This window comes from Xyrauchen texanus, chromosome 4 (assembly GCF_025860055.1).
Source record: "Xyrauchen texanus isolate HMW12.3.18 chromosome 4, RBS_HiC_50CHRs, whole genome shotgun sequence".
Classification (NCBI taxonomy): Eukaryota; Metazoa; Chordata; class Actinopteri; order Cypriniformes; family Catostomidae; genus Xyrauchen; species Xyrauchen texanus.
The window spans coordinates 8,603,932-8,622,034 of record NC_068279.1 but is presented as its reverse complement, the minus strand read 5'-3'; the positions used below and the strand labels follow the sequence as shown (position 1 = coordinate 8,622,034).

The following is an 18,103-nucleotide window of genomic DNA, read 5'->3' as shown; positions in this document are numbered from 1 at the left end:
AGCTCAATCATCAGATCGGCTGAAGGTGGCTGAGGGGAATTGCTTTTTTTCTTTCCCCTGTTCTTTTTATGGATTTAAATGTACTCTCGCTCAGATCATTAAACAACAAGCTCATCTATTTCTGGTGAATAGTTTGTGTTGCACATTGAAACAGTAATTCTTTCTAGCCATCAGGGATGAATAACAAAGTGCAGTTACAATTAGCATGAGGTGAGAGAAATTTTTCATCTGATATTCAATTTACGCCTCTACCGCCTCTATGAAATTGTAGGAATACCAATGGGGCCATTTGTTAATTAGAATCTCACAATCTCAAGTGGCATCTATCATGTTTAATTTGTCCAACAAACACTGATCCTGACTTGTGTTCCTTCACAGATGCACAACTCCAGTCATCTGACCAATCCTGGGGTCTCCCAGGTGAGTATCCGTGCAGATGGCAAGATCTTAGCAACAGCAGGCTGGGACAACAACATCAGAGTGTTTGGTTGGAAGAAACTGAAGCCACTGGCTGTTCTGCAACATCATACTGACATGGTGAATAGTGTGGCCTTCTCAGACCATCGGGACCCCCCACAGAGACTTTTGGCCGCAGGGTCTAAAGACCAACGGATTAGTGTGTGGTCTATATATAGCGAAGGTTGAGTCAGGCTTTGAAAGACAGAGGCCCTCTTTAACTTTTCTTCAAACAGTTTGTTGCAAATTATTAATACTTTATTTACATACTTGAGCATGTTGCTAATATATATTTTAAGGAAAGCGTAAATAAGTGTATGACTGCCATTTAAAGGTGCTTCTACAGCATGGTCTCATTTAGCAGGACTGTCATTATTTCTATGTCCTAAGACTACATTAGAACACACCGTTACATGTTTCACCCTAAACGAACAAGGTTGGATTGGTGAAATGCTCTCATCACACACCAAGCAAAAACAGCCAATATAAACATACTCCATCATCGTGTTTTGTTGCAGTTTGTCACAAAGGCCGATAGTTATTTAAACGTGTTGTATTGTCAAAGGAACAGCTTAAACCATTCACTCTGATCTCTTTGCTTTTCTGCAGGATGATGTGCTTTGTTAGGTGTGTATTTACTCTTTAAGTCGCACCTGAGCGGCAAAGTAATCCACCGCTGTTTTTCCCAAATCTGTCTTAGAGTTAAAGATTGCCCTCTGGACTGACCTGCATACATCACGCAGGGTTAATCACAAGGGCTCAGGCAGCACCGACAGGCCTGTTTGTTAGAAAGATTCATTGAGCAAGTTTTGTTTCATTCTTCCCTTTAAGCGCATGAGCTGATGAAGGAGAATATTTTTCGTCTGAAGACAAGGCTGACCTTTGTGTTTGGATGTGCCCACAAGACAAACTGATTATTTTTGCATTTATTCCCTTTGCTCTGTGAATGCTGGACAGATCTCTCACCAGAGTAGTTTCAGAAATGAATTTCTGGTTTAGATTGTAATGTTTTTCTTTTCTGATTTATTATTATTTTTTTATTTCACTATTCTTGTTTATACAAAGATTTTTAACCAACACTCTAGGTAAACAGAATTCTAGCATTATTTATACTTATTGAAAATGAAGTTCTTGAGTGCTCAGACAACACTCAAAGAACGCTTTACTATTACATTTAAATAACTTACTGTTGAAGTCAAAATGTACATACACTTAGGTTGAAGTCATTAAAACTCATTTTTTTAACCACTTTACAGATTTTATATTAGCAAACTATAGATTTGGCAAGTAATTTAGGACATCTACTTTATGCATAAAATGAGTAAGTTTTCCAACAATTGTTTACTGACAGATTGTTTAACTATATCACAATTCCAGTGGGTCATAAGTTTACATATACTAAGTTACTGTGACTTTAAGCAGCTTGGAAAATTCCAGAAATTATGTCATTATATATAATTAGCTTCTGATGGGAGGTGTGCTGAATTTGTGTACCTGTGGATGTATTTTAAGGCCTACCTTCATTATCAGTGCCTCTTTGCTTGACATCATGGGAAAATCAAAAGAAATCAGCCTAGACCTAAAAACAATTGTGCACCTACACAAGTCTGGTTTATCTTTGTGAGCAATTTCCAAATGCCTGAAATTACCATGTTCATCTGTGCAAACAATAGTACGCAATTATAAACACCATGAGACCACGCAGCCATCATAATGCTCAGGAAAGAGCCTTCTGTCTCCTATAGATGAGCGTAGTTTGGTGCGAAAAGTGCAAATCAATCCAAGAACAACAGCAAAGGACCTTGTGAAGATGCTGGAGGAAACAGGTAGACAAGTATTTATATCCACAGTAAAATGAGTCCTATATTGATATAATCTAAAAGACTGCTCTGCTAGGATGAAGCCAGTGCTCCAACAGTTTGCAAGTGCACATGGTGACAAAGATCTTACTTTTTGGAGAACTCTGATCTGATTAACGTTTTGGCCATAATGACCATTGTTATGTTTGGAGGAAAAAGGGTGAGACTTGCAAGCTAAAGAACACCACCCCAACAGTGAAGCATGGGGGTGGAAGCATCATGTTGTAGGGGTGCTTTGCTGCAGGAGGGACTGGTGCCCTTCACAAAATAGATGACATCATGAGGAAGGAAACTTGTGTGTGTATATATTTAAGCAACATCTTAAGACATCAGCCATGAAGTTAAAGCTCAGTCGAAAATCGGTCTTCCAAATGGACAATGACCTGAAGCATACCTCCAAAAGTTGTGGCAAAATGGCTTAAGGACAACAAAGTCAAGGTATTGTAGTGGCCATCACAAAGCCCTGACCTCAATCTGATAGAAAATGTGTGGGTAGAACTGAAAAAGCATGTGCAAGCAAGGAGGACTGCAAACCTGACTCAATTACACCGGTTCTGTCTGGGGGAATGGGCCAGAAATCCAGCAACTTATTGTGAGACGCTTGTGTAAGGCTACCCAAAATGTTTGAAAGATTAAATGTTTTGAAATGCTATGTGATGAAAGAATTAAAACTGGAAATAAATTATTCTCTCTACCACTATTCTGACATTTCACATTCTTAAAATAAATTAGTGATCCTAACTCTCCTAAGACAGGGAATGTTTTGATTAAATGTCAAATGAAAAATGTAGTTTAAATGTATTTGGCTAAGGTATATGTAAACTTCTGACTTCAATCGTAAATTGTTTGTTTTTCTATGCAGGTAATACACATTTTTATTTAGCACATCATGATCAAATTTTACAAAATTACAAAGAATTTGAAATTGCATATTTTTGTCAGTGTGCATAAAAAATATTAGCCATAGTACTAAGCGAAGTGGGATTTCATGCCTCTCAAAGCGGTGGTGCAAGAACATCAAACGGCTCAACGCCATAATGCCCCATAAAGCACGTGTCTCTAGGGGTGTACCCAGACAAGAATATCACATCAGACGGTACAGGAAGCTCAGGGAACATGGAGGCCATCCTTGTAAAGGAAAAACAACAGCGGGCGAGTCGCCGGCCAGAGAGGAAGACAAAACAGTAAATTTCACAGTCTGCCCAGTCATTAGCCCACTCCTTGTCATCTTTGGACCCTCGTGTAATTTTGTCCATGACCTCTTTGGAGCTTGTCTGATTGGTAATCACTTCCTACTTCTGTAGACTTGGGGGGCAAAACAAAGCCATCAGTTCTGTGAATAAAGCACATAAGCATCCATTGCTGGAGATTTGGACTTAAACCGCCGAAGTCAATAATGGATTACTTTAGAATTCAACATAAGCAGAAACTTCACATGGGCCACTGACAAAAACCTGTGGCTCACTGAATAACAGACATGCCTGTCTACTGCTCCAGGGGTCAGAGGTCATTGGTCATTCTATGGGAGTTTACACAAACTCACAGTCACCCACAATGGACTCTAAATGGCGTGTGTTGCAAGATTCAAAGATACCCTTGGGTTCCTATGGTTAGACTGGCTGAATATATCAATGTTATTTTGGGTACACATACTAATCCCAGGTAATCACGAATGAGGGAACTGTACACATGGTTACGAAAAATGTATTAAATGTTGCCGATCTGATTTCAGATTATTTACGTTTGTAAAATCAGCGTGGATGTGATTTGTTTACATATTCAGCGATGACTAATGAAACGCAAATGTTCCTACGCTTGTTGAAAAACGCGGGAAAATGTGGAACACGTGCACATCTGAGGGGATTTTTTTCTTTAGATTTGCCAGGCAAAATAAATTTACACAAGATAGGTTTGTCACAACAGATGTTCTAGACACGCCCCTGTGTCCGATAAATGGCGATCTCTTTTCTTAACCTGTGTTGAGCTTTGCGATTAGTAGGCCTAAGCTGTTGGATAAGAAATGTTCATACGCGGTTAATTACACTGTATTCTCTCATTTTTTTTTTAAATAGAATTTCGTATGATTTTATTTCATAATAGGGCCACAAAAGGATTGTGCGATTGAGGCACATTTTCAGAAATATTTTGTGCAATGTATTGGCCTACAGACAATGCATCAATTTAATATATTAAATGTCAAACTTTTTACAAAAAACGTTTACGAAATAAAAAAATACATTAAATAAAGGCACAAAAGGAAAAATAATACGTATTCGTGTAAGCCATTTATAATTTATCTTGTTGATTTTTACAACAGTAGGCCTAATAATTAAAATGATGCCTGCCTACAAATAGGCCTACAATCATCACCTAACCATTACCATATTAAATGGATTTCACTTTTTAAAAGTTTTTTAAACGAACATTTAACTAATTTTAACAAGTTAGGCAAAAAATAAAACAAAATGTAGGCTGCAACCATATTTATATAAAAGCGTATTGATTTTGCAAGTATTGCATGTAAACGAACCCTATCAATTTCTTCGAAATGACAAACATAAAAAAAAAAATATTAGCTTATTACAATTGAGGTATAAATATTTATCTACGGTAATATCCAACAATTAAACACTTGTTATAAATAATTGAATCATATATATATATATATATATATATATATATATATATATATATATATATATATATATATATATATATATATATATATAATTAAAATTGTTGTGACGTGCCATGTGTTGACGTATTCTGCATCTAATGCTGAACGGGGCAATAGCCTGTCTTGTACATATTTACTCAGTCTGTGCCTATACTTGTCTACATTACTTGCCTATATTTTCAAAGCACGTGTAATTGTGCGATCAAACAGTGTTCCTATGCTGAACTTCTCACGCATCGTTCCGAACTTCTAAAGACAGACGTGCATTCAGCACATAAATAATGAACATTTTTAGAAGCGGTCATTGTTGAAACAGACGTCAATCGTCATTCAGGGATGTAGGTACAGGTTGCGCGACTCTGGGCCCCACGTCGGCCCCTCACATCAAGGCGAAGCGATACCAGACACAACACAGATGGGTAGACCCTTAACGGAAGAGCCATGGTTCCCGGTGTCCCCGTCTTCCTGACGGGCCAAACTCATTACCACTGGCCGGGAACAGGCTCACGCGAAGGGAGGCCCAATCCTCCAAACGGGATCTTCCTGCCCCAAATGTACTTGGAAAATAACGTGTGTTCTTCACTTGACATTGGATGGATTGCTAAAAGATTTTCCTTCTGTTTATTATAAAGCCAGGATGAACACATAGACCAGGCCTATATGATTAACTAGGTTAGGCTACTATCTAAACAAGAAATTGTAGCAATAATAAACATTAAACTCCTTTTTTTATGTATGTGTGTGGACCGCGAAAATTAATAAAATTTGTTTTAGATAATTCGATGTTAACGTAGCCTACGTTCTTGAACAGGATATTCTTTATTGATATACCATTCATTTTGCATAAAAAAATAAATGACCCCCCAGCCCCCCTTTTTTTTTTTTTACCTTGTGCATCCTATTTTTACTTCAATCTAAAAAGTATACGACCAATTAGTTGTTCCTCAAATGGCTGGACACAATGGTTAACCCTTTGACACTTCAAAAAGTCGTTAGCTGTCAGAGGTCAAATGGTGTGCAAGTTTTCTTTCCTCTACCATGGGATTAGCTAAATCACTTTTGTAGTGAAAAGGTTGAGTAGGAGCATAGTTTTTGTATTCATACATTTGAAGGTAAATATTGGGTCACACTGTAACCATTTAATTACAGTTTAAGTTCTGAGTAATACAAATGAACTTTTGTGGAGCTTCTTGCAAATGCACAATATTAAGTATTTTCTGCATGTAATATTTGCAACATGCACTTATTTCACTTGTTACCCATCTCTCTTTCTTTCTTTCTTAGCTCTTTTTTTTTTTTTTTCTTTATTCATTCGTAGCCTGTGGGGATAGGTTTCCTCAAATGATGAAATTGGAGTTTGATTTAGCACACTGAATCAACACATTCTCACACCCAACTCGTCACATATGGACGCTCGGGCAGTTGCGTCACTTATTGACGCACTGGGTATACCTTTGGCGTCATTTTTCAACGTGCAGGGTAGTCCGATAGACTTCTATATATCTCTGAACCGGAGCCTGTAGCGTTGAAATTTCACGTCTTGGGTAAGCTCACCGCGAGTCGAGACTGCAATAAATAAAAATAAAAAGGAATAGGCTACAATGGCCCTCCAACTGTTTTTTTTTATGTTTAAAAACCCTCACAATCTGATATCAAAGTGCTCTCTCAGCAAGGACACGTTGTAAAATGACGCCAAAGGTATACCCAGTGCGTCAATAAGTGACGCCAAGGGGTCCTAATGGAGTCATGACATGAATTAAAATATTTAATAAAACTGAAGTTAGTCAGTGTTCAATATTTGTTTAGTAGCCATGTCCTTTTCATTGAGATAAAAATAATAATCTGGCCAACCAAAAATGACATCACATTGTTTTTGGTTGGTATGATGAATATTTTACCATCAAAGCTGAGCACCCTCTTTTTACTTTCAATGGAGAGATTTCTGCAATAGGGCAGTAATGTTTGGAAGACAAAATGTGCTCAAACTAACAATATTTCAAAATGTCTAATTTGATAATGCCTAATTTCTTTCTAAACATGTATGAGTTCAAAAGAATGGAGTTGTATCCTGCCCCCTCAACATATCTGGCTATATGAGAGTTGAATTATGTTAAGCTTAAGATAAAACTGGAGAAGAATTTTAAACCGTTATGGGCATGTTCAAAGGTAAAATATTTAATGTTTATTTTACAAGTTCAGCACAGTCATTCTGTTATGTTTTCATTTGAATTGCTATAAGTCAGTGCCACGTTACAAGCTTCACGGACCTGCTAAAGGTGGTTTTGCATTTTCAAAAACGACTCATTCTCAACCAGGAAAAAAAAAATTCAGGGCATTTTAGCACCTTGAAAACAGCGCAACATGCAGATATTCCATCTATCTAGAAGCTCAATGGCTCAAGGATAATATATAATTTATGGCTTTTTAAAAGCAAAAACAAAAAGTGCATTCAACACACACAAAAAAGTTCAGTTCCAGTCTGTTATAATGCATTATTTGTCTAAAGAAGTCTTTTGCTCCTTGTTATTTTAACACTTATACTGCAGTTTCCAGGTTTACTGTTGCTCTGGTATGTTTCTGATTCTCAGATCCCAGGCAAACCAGAGCTAATGTTGAGTCCACAGAGCTCATCCTTACGTTCCACAAGGATATTTCTCCCTTTAATAAATATGGCTGTTTAACTTTCCGTCTGCAGTAGCCACGTCAAAAGATGTGCCCAACCCAAAACTCATGTTTCGTGAGTCTGGAACACAAAGGTATGTGTTTTTTTTCTGTATATTTTGAGGAAACCTGAGTGAGTGGCAGTTCTGTCATTATCTGGGTCCATAGTCATAATTAGTCGGTGCGCTTGTTGCAGAGTACATGTTGGCTGTGGTGGGGTTCATATGGGGGTGGTAACCGTGGCTTCTAATGCTTGGTGAGGGATATGGAGAAGGCCTGGTTTTGGCTCCCAGATAATGTTCATAGGTGGTGGGGTATTTGTATGGATGGTGGTGCAGGGTGTCAGGCGGTTGGGGGTGTCCGTCAAGGCGCAGTTCGTGGGGTGGGCTGCGTGGGCCAGCTGAGAGGGGCACGGCGTGTAGGCCACCGAGGACGGGAAGAGCAGGGCTGAGAACTCGGGACATCAGCTGGTGAGCCGGGTCAGAATGAAGGGTAGTGCCGCTGGGGTCACGGTCATATTCTCGTCTACTGTCTTCTGTGTTCAGGACAAAAAAACAAACAAAACAAATGTTTAAATTGTAAGTTGTTAAACAATATTAGTATGTGGTTATCACCAGGTGCATGTAATACATGTTTTTCTCAGGATTATTTCAAACGAAAAAACTGCTGATTAGAGACATTTTTGTGTATAGACACACATTAACAGTTGAATGGTTCTCTACAAACTTCATAGGAGCCCAAACAATGAGTTAGAGACCTGCGAGTTGAACTTGCATGGAAAAGCAATGTAATTTAGTTAGTTTGTGAAATAAGATGTGTTATGGTTGATTGGCAGGATAAGTCATAAGTGTCCTTCTGCCAAAGAGGCAAATTCTCACAGGAAATAATTTTACACTGACAGAAAAAAAAGCTCTGTGTAGAGATTTCAGTCCGAGCATGTCCTCCAGGCTTGCAGCTGTTCAAACCTTTGTGTATTGAAATTTGCAGTGCTCAACTAGACAAATGCAACTGTTTTGCCCACTGGAACGTATATGCTAAGAAACCAAACAGACCGGATCCATTAGTTGACTGAAAATCCTAACTGCCTTTATTTGCACAGATCTAGCCCTATGCACCATAATCTGAATACAGTCTAATGTTTCTGAACAGTATATTAATGTATATTCCTGAACGTACTATATTACCAGTAATGTATATGAATATGGATGTGTAATAAACATGATCTCATGAAAAGCCTTAAAGGAATATTATGAGTTCATTACAAGTTTAGCTAAATCGACACCATTTATGGCATAATATTGATTACCACAAACAGCTATTTTGACTTGCCCCTCTTTATAAAAAAAAAGGTTTTAATTCTGGGTTCCAGTGAGGCATTTACAATGGGAGTGAATGGGGCCAATCCGTAAACATGAAATCCTCCCTAACGTATAGCCACAAGACATAAATAATATGCTTGTAAACATGATTTTAGTGTGATTAAATCACTCACTAATCGTTTCTGTGTAAAGTTATAGCCAATTTTACCACTTTGTTGCCATGACAAATTAATGTCAACAGACCCTTAAACCCTACAATTACTGTAAAAATGCTTACTTAACTTTACAGCTCAAATTATACAAGTGCTTTTATACAATTATAAGCTTCACATTTTTGCCTTTAAACCCTCAAAACATTGGCCCCATTCACTTCCATTGTAAGTGCCTCACTTTAACCTTGATATTTGCTCTCTCTCTCTATTTATTATTTTTTATTTATTTTTTAGAAAAGGAGAGATGAGCCGAAATTAATTTATGTGGGAATCAACATTATGCCACAAATGCTGTCAATTGAGCTTAACTTGAACTGAACTCGGACTAGTCCTTGAAGTATAAAACACTATAAAGCCGTGCGTATTAGCCTCCCAGATTGTATGATTTCGCCATCTCATGCGAAAAAGTAGACTATACTAAATCTCCCCGAATTTTTGTTTACGCTTTTTAAATGCATTTGTTGGTTTTGTGGTAAATGGGATTTTGTCAGCTGTGCATTACATACAGACCTTTCTCTGTGCCGTTCTGCTGTTGGGGAGAGGACATGGGGTTCCTGGTTCGAGCAAACGCACTCATGATTTGCAAAGAGCCCGGCCTGTGATTCCGGGGCCTGAAAATGAGGTGAAATAGAATAAGTGATGTGCACTCATACACATAGTGTTATGTATGAATAAGTGCATTGTCTAACAGTATTCTAACAGAACAAATAATATTTCAGACACATGTATGATACTTATTTAATGTACTTTTCTAGTGTGTTTAGCCTACCCATTTGGCCTATTAGAATTAATGGAGATTTTTGTTGGTCAAAATGGTCCCTATAACACATTCCTTATTATATTTCCATGAAGTTTTCCCTCTATAAAACGATGTTGCTAAAACACAGAAGCAAATGGAAAAACCAACACACCAGTCCTCAGGATCGCAGTCCCTGAAACCTTTGGCAAACGGATTGCTGGCGATTTTCAGTTGTGTTATCTGAGAGAGAAAGAGTGAAAATGTGATGTTACTTGAGTTGCCAAATGATTTATTGTTAATTTATTCTTATTCAGACGATGAAATTGTTTATACAGGTAATCATTTCTCAAAGTCCGTTCCAGAGCATGTGTTATTATAAGGCGTTTTTAAATGGTAAACTCATTTTTCTGCTATGTTACGCTCCAATTAATAGCGTATACAGCAGCTTTAATTAATGTGAGGTATTCGTGAAATAGCGTGGACGCTCGTCGATTGTATTTATATTAACATTAACATGCTTAAACATTTATTTCTAGACAGATTGAAAGCTATTTATGTTAAATATCAAGGTGCGCAGTTGTGCCTCTTGGCCGTGGAAAAGCTCTGGATGAAGATATGTGTGCGTGATTTTCCGGAATGAGTTGAAAAACAAATGTAAAGCCCGCGGTGAGAGTTGGAGATCAAGAGGTCAAACTGATAGAAGACAGAGCAGGAAAGACAGACGAAAAAAAAGAAGAAAAACACTGGACAGCTGTGCGGGAGCATCAGTGACACCACAGTCTTTATTCAGCACTCAACTGTATTCTAAGTCAAGTGTATCGTTTTAAAATGTAAAGCCTTTGGTATTCGCAAATTGCCTACATTTATCTTTTTATAAAGACGATTACCAGAGCCATGTGTGAAATATAAGCGATAAATAAATAGCCCTTACATTTATAAGGTCATGTAAAAGTCATATGAAAATTGGCAATGTATTTAAGCTAAGTGATAAAAAACAACTTACTTAAAAGTCTTGTTCAAGCTAAAAATAATACAAGCCCATTTATAGTATTTAGACTTTCTTACTGCTATATATACAATAACGGTCAAAAGTTTTGAACGTTTGTAAATTATGGTCTTAAAAATTATTTGATCTGAAGGCGTTGCTTAAATGTTTGCTATTAGTTTTGTATAAAAAAATATAATTGTGCCTCCGTATTAATTTATTTAATTATAAAACGAAAATTTTATTTAACATTTTGTTTTTGTAAAATTGATGTCTTGGACCAAATAATAAAGAAAAGCAGCCAATAAATGCTCAACATAGATGGGAACTCCTTCAATAATGTTTAAAAAGCATCCCAGGGTGATTCCTCAAGAAGCTGGTTGAGAAAATGTCAAGAGTTCATGTCTGCAAATTCTAGGCAAAGCTGTGAAGATGCTAAAATATAACACAGTTTTGATTGATTTGGGATTTTGTTTAGCTACAACATAATTCCCATAGTTCCATTTATGTTATTCCATAGTTTTGATGACTTCACTATTATTCTATAATGTGAAAAACATTTTTTTTTTTTATAAAGAATGAGTGTTTCAAAACTTTTGACCGGTAGTGTGTGTGTGTGTATATATATATATATATATATATATATATATATATATATATATATATATATATATAGTTTTAATAGACAAAGTGTTGTGATTTTACACAAAACAATATAGCTGTTCGTAGACCTTATTCAGGGAAATTAATATGTGGCTATAAACGATAGACTAACAGTCTCCTCAATGGGCTTATGTTGTGTAAGTGGTGTTAAAAACATTGAAGAAAAAATACATTTATATTTATTTATTTATTCAGAAAAAAAAGAAAACTCCAACACGAATTGTGAAAATTATCATGTGATCTCTACGACCTTTATACAGTGCATGTCATTTGAAGAGACCCCTCACAGCCTCGTTTTCATTCCCGTCAAAAATGCTGTATTTTATTTTATTTTTTTAATAAGGGCTGAATAAGGAGGGGAATTTAATGCTTGTTAGAATCAGTGGGGTAGGCTATATGACAACAGGAAAATATTTTTTTTAAAGTATTAGGCAAATTATCTTCAGATACGAGGACTTACCCTGTGATTTTGATATGCGGTAACGGCGGTGAATCTGGTCTCCTCGAAAACAAATGTCTTGTAATTTTCCTCGGCGTATTTCTCACTGTCTTTCCGAGGATCTACGTAGACCACGTGGAATCTGGGTTGGTATCTGTGCATTGAATTCAGGATTATCTGCAATAGGGAAATAGAGTTTCATGAAAAAAAATCAGTGTATGGCTCCTGTATATCACATTCGTGTGAGGTCATTGTAAATCACAATAATTACGCGCCGCAAATTAAGCGAACATTGATTGCCGCATACTTTGATTTGTTGTCAAATTTTTCCTAATTTGAAATATCTACCACCTCACTTTAATACACATCGGGGCTATATTAGGCTAATATTATTATGTAAATTAGATATTTTTTTCATATAAAAAATAATATAATTAACAAGCAAACGAATTAAGGTTGTAACGAGAATTAATAATGAATTAATCCGTTATTAATAATTAATAATTACGCGTTTTCCATGTTCATTTGCAACTACGCTGTTCATTTTTATGACCGTATAATTAACATCTTTAAGGCCTCCTTCAAAAATAAACAGAGTCTAAATTTGGAACTATTTCCACTACCACATCATTATGACGTCATTCAATGTAACTTTTAAAATGCATTATTGTCAGAACAAATGTAAGAACATTTACTCACAACCTTCCACTGGTCTGTGCTGTTCTCTAATAAATATGAAATATGACAACACCTCGATACATCAAAATTCAAAAACAAAAATAGAACAGGGCAAATAGTAACACCTACGTGTCCATTGTCGTCCAGCAGATTGTTGGTAAGTTTTAGTTTGTCGAAGGAAACTATCTGTTTCATCCACTGTGCTCCTTTGGCAGGTGAGTCGGGGTGGTAGTGCACTCTGCCTGGAGTCGCTGGATCCGCTTTCCCAGCCACCAGCCACGATGAACTGTGGAAGGCATACCTTTAACACAGGGAAGAGAATGGAAACGACTTCAGTGCGCCACCTGGAATGGGACACATTTGTGGTGTATTGCTCGGTAACCCTTTATAATAACTTAGAAACAATGCCATTACGCATTATTGCACTATGCAAAGTAGTAAGTCTCGTGAAATTTGTATTTAGTTAGATTCATATTTACATGTTCATTGGAGTGATTTGTTAATCAATTTAGGCGTTAATTGTTTTTTAATGAATTATTAAAGAATGTTAAAAAATAAACACTATACGCCATGCTACAAATATCTGCTAATGCTGTTCTTATCAATGTCTGTAATTATTCATTTTTGGTGCTCACAGTTAATGGTATGCGTGTCCGTAATGCATAGTATGCCTATGCCATACCTGTATCGTTTATCATCCACTGGTAAGAAATCCATCAGGAGCATGTAATCTGCCATTGGATCCATTCCAAATATTTTGACTTGAAACGTAGGAAACATTCGCCTGGAGAATGCAGATAGAATACGTTTGGTTAGTTATATATAAGGTTTTGCATTTGAGTAAAATCATTTTGTGCAATATCTCTTCATGCAATTGAGAAATCTTTCTCTGTTTTGACTCCTTTCATTATGATACCAAATTACAAAATATGTTTGTCAAATCTTGCTGATACATTTCTCGAGATCAAATTGTCCATGCATGCTTATATTGGCTACAAATTGATTAAACCATTCTCAAATTCTCTCTCTCTCTCTCTTCTCTCTCTCTCTCTCTCTCTCTCTCTCTCTCTCTCTCTCTCTCTCTCTCTCTCTCATTTAGCCCTACTTTTACGCGCGGGAATGATCTCCAGTAGGCTACACTTCATATATATCTCTTACACATATAGGCCTCTATAGGCACAACCATGCATGCATTCGTCTCCTATTTAGCACAAACATACAAGGACACATTAGTTTTAAATGCGGATCTACAAATACATTTCTCTGAAACCGTAAGATACACTTTAAAGCTTAGGGAGACCACATGTTGCATATCAGTTAAAATGACAGGGTGCTAGTTATGGACAGGTGAAGCTAAAGTAGCTTTTAAAGTGCCTTCCCTTAGATCCAGTGTAGCGAGCACCTTTTGAATGACAGATGCAAATAGTGATACAGTTTAAAAATAAATCAAGGTGCAAATTGTTATAAAGTATACATGTTGTTTTTTGCCTTTGAATACAAATATTTTCCAGTGTAGCTAGCTTTTCTTCGTCTTTCTTTCTTTTCTTCGTCTAAACTATACCAATAAATACAGTTGTCTGTTTTGCAGACCAATAAATAAATTGTAGCCTATTCTTAAATCTTTCTTTCAACTGCGCGTTATTTGAGGTTTGCCGAAAGTTATCCTTCACTTCGATGTATTTATATTATAGTCTCTACTGTTTGTTTATTTACATCTAATGTACTGTTGCATGATAATTAGCAGAGGTAGAGTCGCTTGTAAAATAGTGAAAGAAATAGAAAAAGAAATAATTCTGTGCAAATGTTTAGACCGTGAGTAATTGTGGAAATATGACCAAATCGGTGAAATAATAGCCTTAAGAAACGGTACTTTTATGTGCAACATCTGTCTGGAGGCTGTTATGATATTAACAGACAGATGAGTGTTCGGCTATACCTACTAACTGGAATATACCCTCAATTTGTTCGAGCACTATGAGTTTTGTTTATATGATGCATGCAATGTGATATTCCACAGTGAACAGCTTTGGAGATGTAGTAGGCCACTGAAGCTGCAGAAAATAACACTAAATGAAAAGAACAACTTTTGCCTTTCCCATGCAATATGACTTTCATTTGAAAGATAAAATGCAACATAACATGTTCCATAGAGCATTACGCAATGCTCATTTCTGGCTGAGGCCCGGTCATATCCAAATGTGTGTGAATGTGTGGGCTTGCACTCCCTTTTTTGATTATTTTCAAGACATTTATCTTAGTCGTATAGTATATATTCATTTATCATGCATTCATTTAATCATGGCCTGTTCTACCAGAAGAAATGGCAAACCGAAGCGTTCGACATTCACCTGAATAAACAAAAGGGCTGTAAAAATAGGACACTGCAGTTATGCAACTGCTAGTGTATCAATCGTGAATGCTAGACACAGGTGAGCAAAAAAAAAAAAAAAAAAAAAAGAGAAAAGTTTTAACTGTATTTCGTGCTATCTGCATATCCTGTCTTATCCCTGTGTAAATACACACAATGAGCTGTTTACACTTCATTTTAAATGCCAATGATTTTGCTAAGCTAATGTACTGTTCAGTTCAGACCTATTGCACTTAATATAATACAATAATATACTACATTTATCTTCCCCATGTACAGGTTCGATTAATGCTTGTGCCTCACGCAATATTTTTTTGGGATGACACTTCATAATAACTTTAGAAAAATTAATAACTTACTGACAAACATTAGACTATAGTGTTTAACAGGTCAGTAATGCATGTACATTCAAACTTGAATATATACATATATGAATAAATGTTTCATTACATTTCTAACTAATGTATATTAATATGTTAAGCATTATATGTTTGTTCATGTTATTAATGAAAGTTATTGTAAAGTGTTCCTTTTTAAAAAACAAAAAACAAAAAAAGTAAAAAAATTAATAATAATAAATAAATGTCAATATAGCCTATATTAGGGCATTTAAAGTTTAGTAAAAACCTGTCGACTCACCTCCCAGCTTTTGTGACGATCATTTCAGTTCCAAGTTGATTAAATTCGTCCCAGAGTGCCTTCATTTCCAACTGTACATTAATATTGGCCACTTTAGGGTTCTTTTTCACCAGCGTTTTATTCGGCGTTGAGCTTGACGACGACGAGGAGCAGTTGGATGTCGCGGTGTCTCCCTGCGTCGGGGCCTGTGCTGGGTTGGATCCGGAATAGGTGTAGCCGTGCTGGACTGCAGGGCACGGCTCGAACTGGCTTTCGTGATGACTGTACGGATCCCCAGGGGAAGGAGAGAGATGGTAACTCCCGGGCGTATTGAGACTGCTCAGGCTGCTGGTCGTGAAGGCTGCAACATCGCAAAAATGGGACAGCTGCGTCAGCCACGGGCTTGATATTGCTGAAATCATTCCAAAAGTTGGATTTACAATTTGCGCTGGACTCGAGTCCAAAGCAAAAATATGCAAGTGAATTCAGGTGTTCGCCTATGGTTATCAAACAGAAAGTAATTGCACGATGTCCCCAAGAGAATAAAAGCCGTCCTCGCGTTTATGAGAGTTGGTGTATCCAAGATCTTTATGAACGATTGTCTCCTAGGTTAACACATTTGGAGTAGTCGCTTACTTGAGATGAAAAACCAGCGCAAGAAATGTCTTCGTTTTTGCTGAATCTGTAAAAAACGCCTTTCTAAACTATTTTAATACTTTTGGATTGGTTGCCCATTCTCATAAACCTATGCGTATTCGCGCTCCGCAGTTTTCGAAGGGTTGCGTGCTGAACTGTTCCATGCGGCCCCTCTCCTACACCACTGCTATATGCTAAACTGAAAATCCAGACTTCTTTCTTATCTCTCGCATGGGGCCTCCCCTTTGCGATTAAACCGGTTCTTATTTCTATTTAGATAAGGAACTGCAGGTAATGTGCCTTTCCTCGCCTTGGGACGTGACAGAATGACAGAGAAGTGCGCCCCTTATAATGGCCTTTCCGGCACCCATTTACTTTTGGATAAGTGTATCGCCCACATCACCCTCCTCTAACAATAGGCTGGTTAGCTGGCACGGCGGAGAGTAAACTTTTTTTTTGCCAAGCAAACAAACACCCGCGCAACAGTGACAAACAAAACATCTAATGTCGTGGGATGTTCATGGGATAAGCGAAGGCGCAACTCCCAGGTCGATTTCTACAATGTTATTTCCTTTTATTCACATATTTGCAGTCGGTTGTATCTGTGACACTGCTCGTCTGACAGACTCATCCTTCAGTAGCTACACGGAGACACTTCAAACAACCATTTCTATCCCTCGCGCATTTTTAGTTCATGAGTTAATGTTTTATTTTGAACGTTTCTGTTATCTGGGGACCATGCGATGTCTATTTTAGACGTGCATGCACAATCGAGGTTGTAATATGCAACTTAGAACAACATATGTGCGTTATGCGTATAAGGTTTTTTTTATACAAACTAGTGTGCGCAGATATACAACACTTTTTTTGATGCATTAGGCGTAAAATAGTGTATGGATAGAGCATGCTTTGTTGAATATTTTTGTATTCAAATATTGAAATGCACGTGTCTCTGATGTGGCACTAACTGAACGTTTCTCGACGCGAAAGTGCTATGCGCGTCAAGTTAAACAAACTGCGCGAGACAAATCACAAGGTTAATGCCAATATCGTGCTCGTACCTTCCATCTCCCGCGTGACAGTGCTGTAGTGCATTTTAAAGGATCCGGAGCAGTTTTGCGCCACTTGCTTGTCCAGGCCAATGCCGTGTTTTTCGAATGTTGCGTTTCCTGCTTGCTCCCTCGCTGAAATCAGAGAGGCAATACTGAAAGCATTTGCCTTTGGAGAAAGCGGACTACTGTCGTCCATAAGCGAGGAACCGAGTCAAGGAACGCCGTTTCCCCCTGGCTTCCCCCTTCCGAGCTATTCCATGTCAAGACCAGAGACAGAACAAACAATAACTCGAAGTTGCATTCGTTGGGAATTGGCCTTTTGGCGATGTTGGTGAACTCCACTGTTTTCAAAACAAACTATTCCCACGGAATTTGGCAAGGCATGGTCGGCTTTATATGCTCCAATTAAAAAGATCTGCTCGTACACGTCCAGCCGTGTTAAAACATCGTTCTTCAACTAAAAAAAACAAAAACAAAACACTTCTCTTCAGACGCGGTACCTGGCTGATGTCATTAAGGCTCGCAGGAGAAGAGCTCTACTGCGGGAGAGAATGTCAGAAGCGCGAGCTCCACGCCTCCCGTGCACGGCTTGAAAAAAGTGTGCACGCTCTTCGCGGTATGTTTTATTTGAATAGGACCATGTCAATCACACTACTCAAATTGAATTCACGGACAAGAAGAAAAAAAGAAAAGAAAAAGAAAACGTCACGAGGATGTCCGGCTTCAAAGTGCAACAGTACA

At 37.5% G+C, this 18,103-nt stretch overlaps 2 protein-coding genes across 4 annotated transcripts in view; one reads left to right on the top strand and one right to left on the bottom strand.

Moving 5' to 3' along the window:
* Positions 1–3,006, top strand: part of LOC127642886 (guanine nucleotide-binding protein subunit beta-like protein 1) — a 41,549-nt gene extending 38,543 nt beyond the window's left edge. The window contains exon 7 of the mRNA XM_052125319.1: positions 379–3,006. Within this exon, the coding sequence (XP_051981279.1) occupies positions 379–645 (267 nt within the window). The 3' untranslated portion in view covers positions 646–3,006. The remainder of the gene's footprint in view (positions 1–378) is intronic.
* Positions 3,007–7,149: 4,143 nt separating this feature from the next.
* Positions 7,150–18,045, bottom strand: LOC127643323 (T-box transcription factor TBX1-like). Of its 3 annotated transcripts, none has more exons than XM_052126021.1 (8): positions 17,372–18,045; positions 15,696–16,086; positions 13,371–13,472; positions 12,818–12,989; positions 12,032–12,187; positions 10,096–10,163; positions 9,695–9,795; positions 7,150–8,185 (listed from the first exon to the last, which is right to left on the bottom strand). In XM_052126021.1, the coding sequence occupies exons 1-8, from the start codon at positions 17,556–17,558 to the stop codon at positions 7,806–7,808; spliced, it is 1,557 nt and encodes a 518-aa protein (XP_051981981.1). In that variant the 5' UTR covers positions 17,559–18,045; the 3' UTR covers positions 7,150–7,805. The 3 variants fall into 3 exon arrangements, with proteins under 3 accessions (XP_051981981.1, XP_051981982.1, XP_051981980.1); XM_052126022.1 differs by having other exon boundaries at positions 7,150–8,188; positions 15,696–16,035; positions 17,372–18,029; XM_052126020.1 differs by having other exon boundaries at positions 7,150–8,188; positions 17,372–18,028.
* Positions 18,046–18,103: the final 58 nt, after the last annotated feature.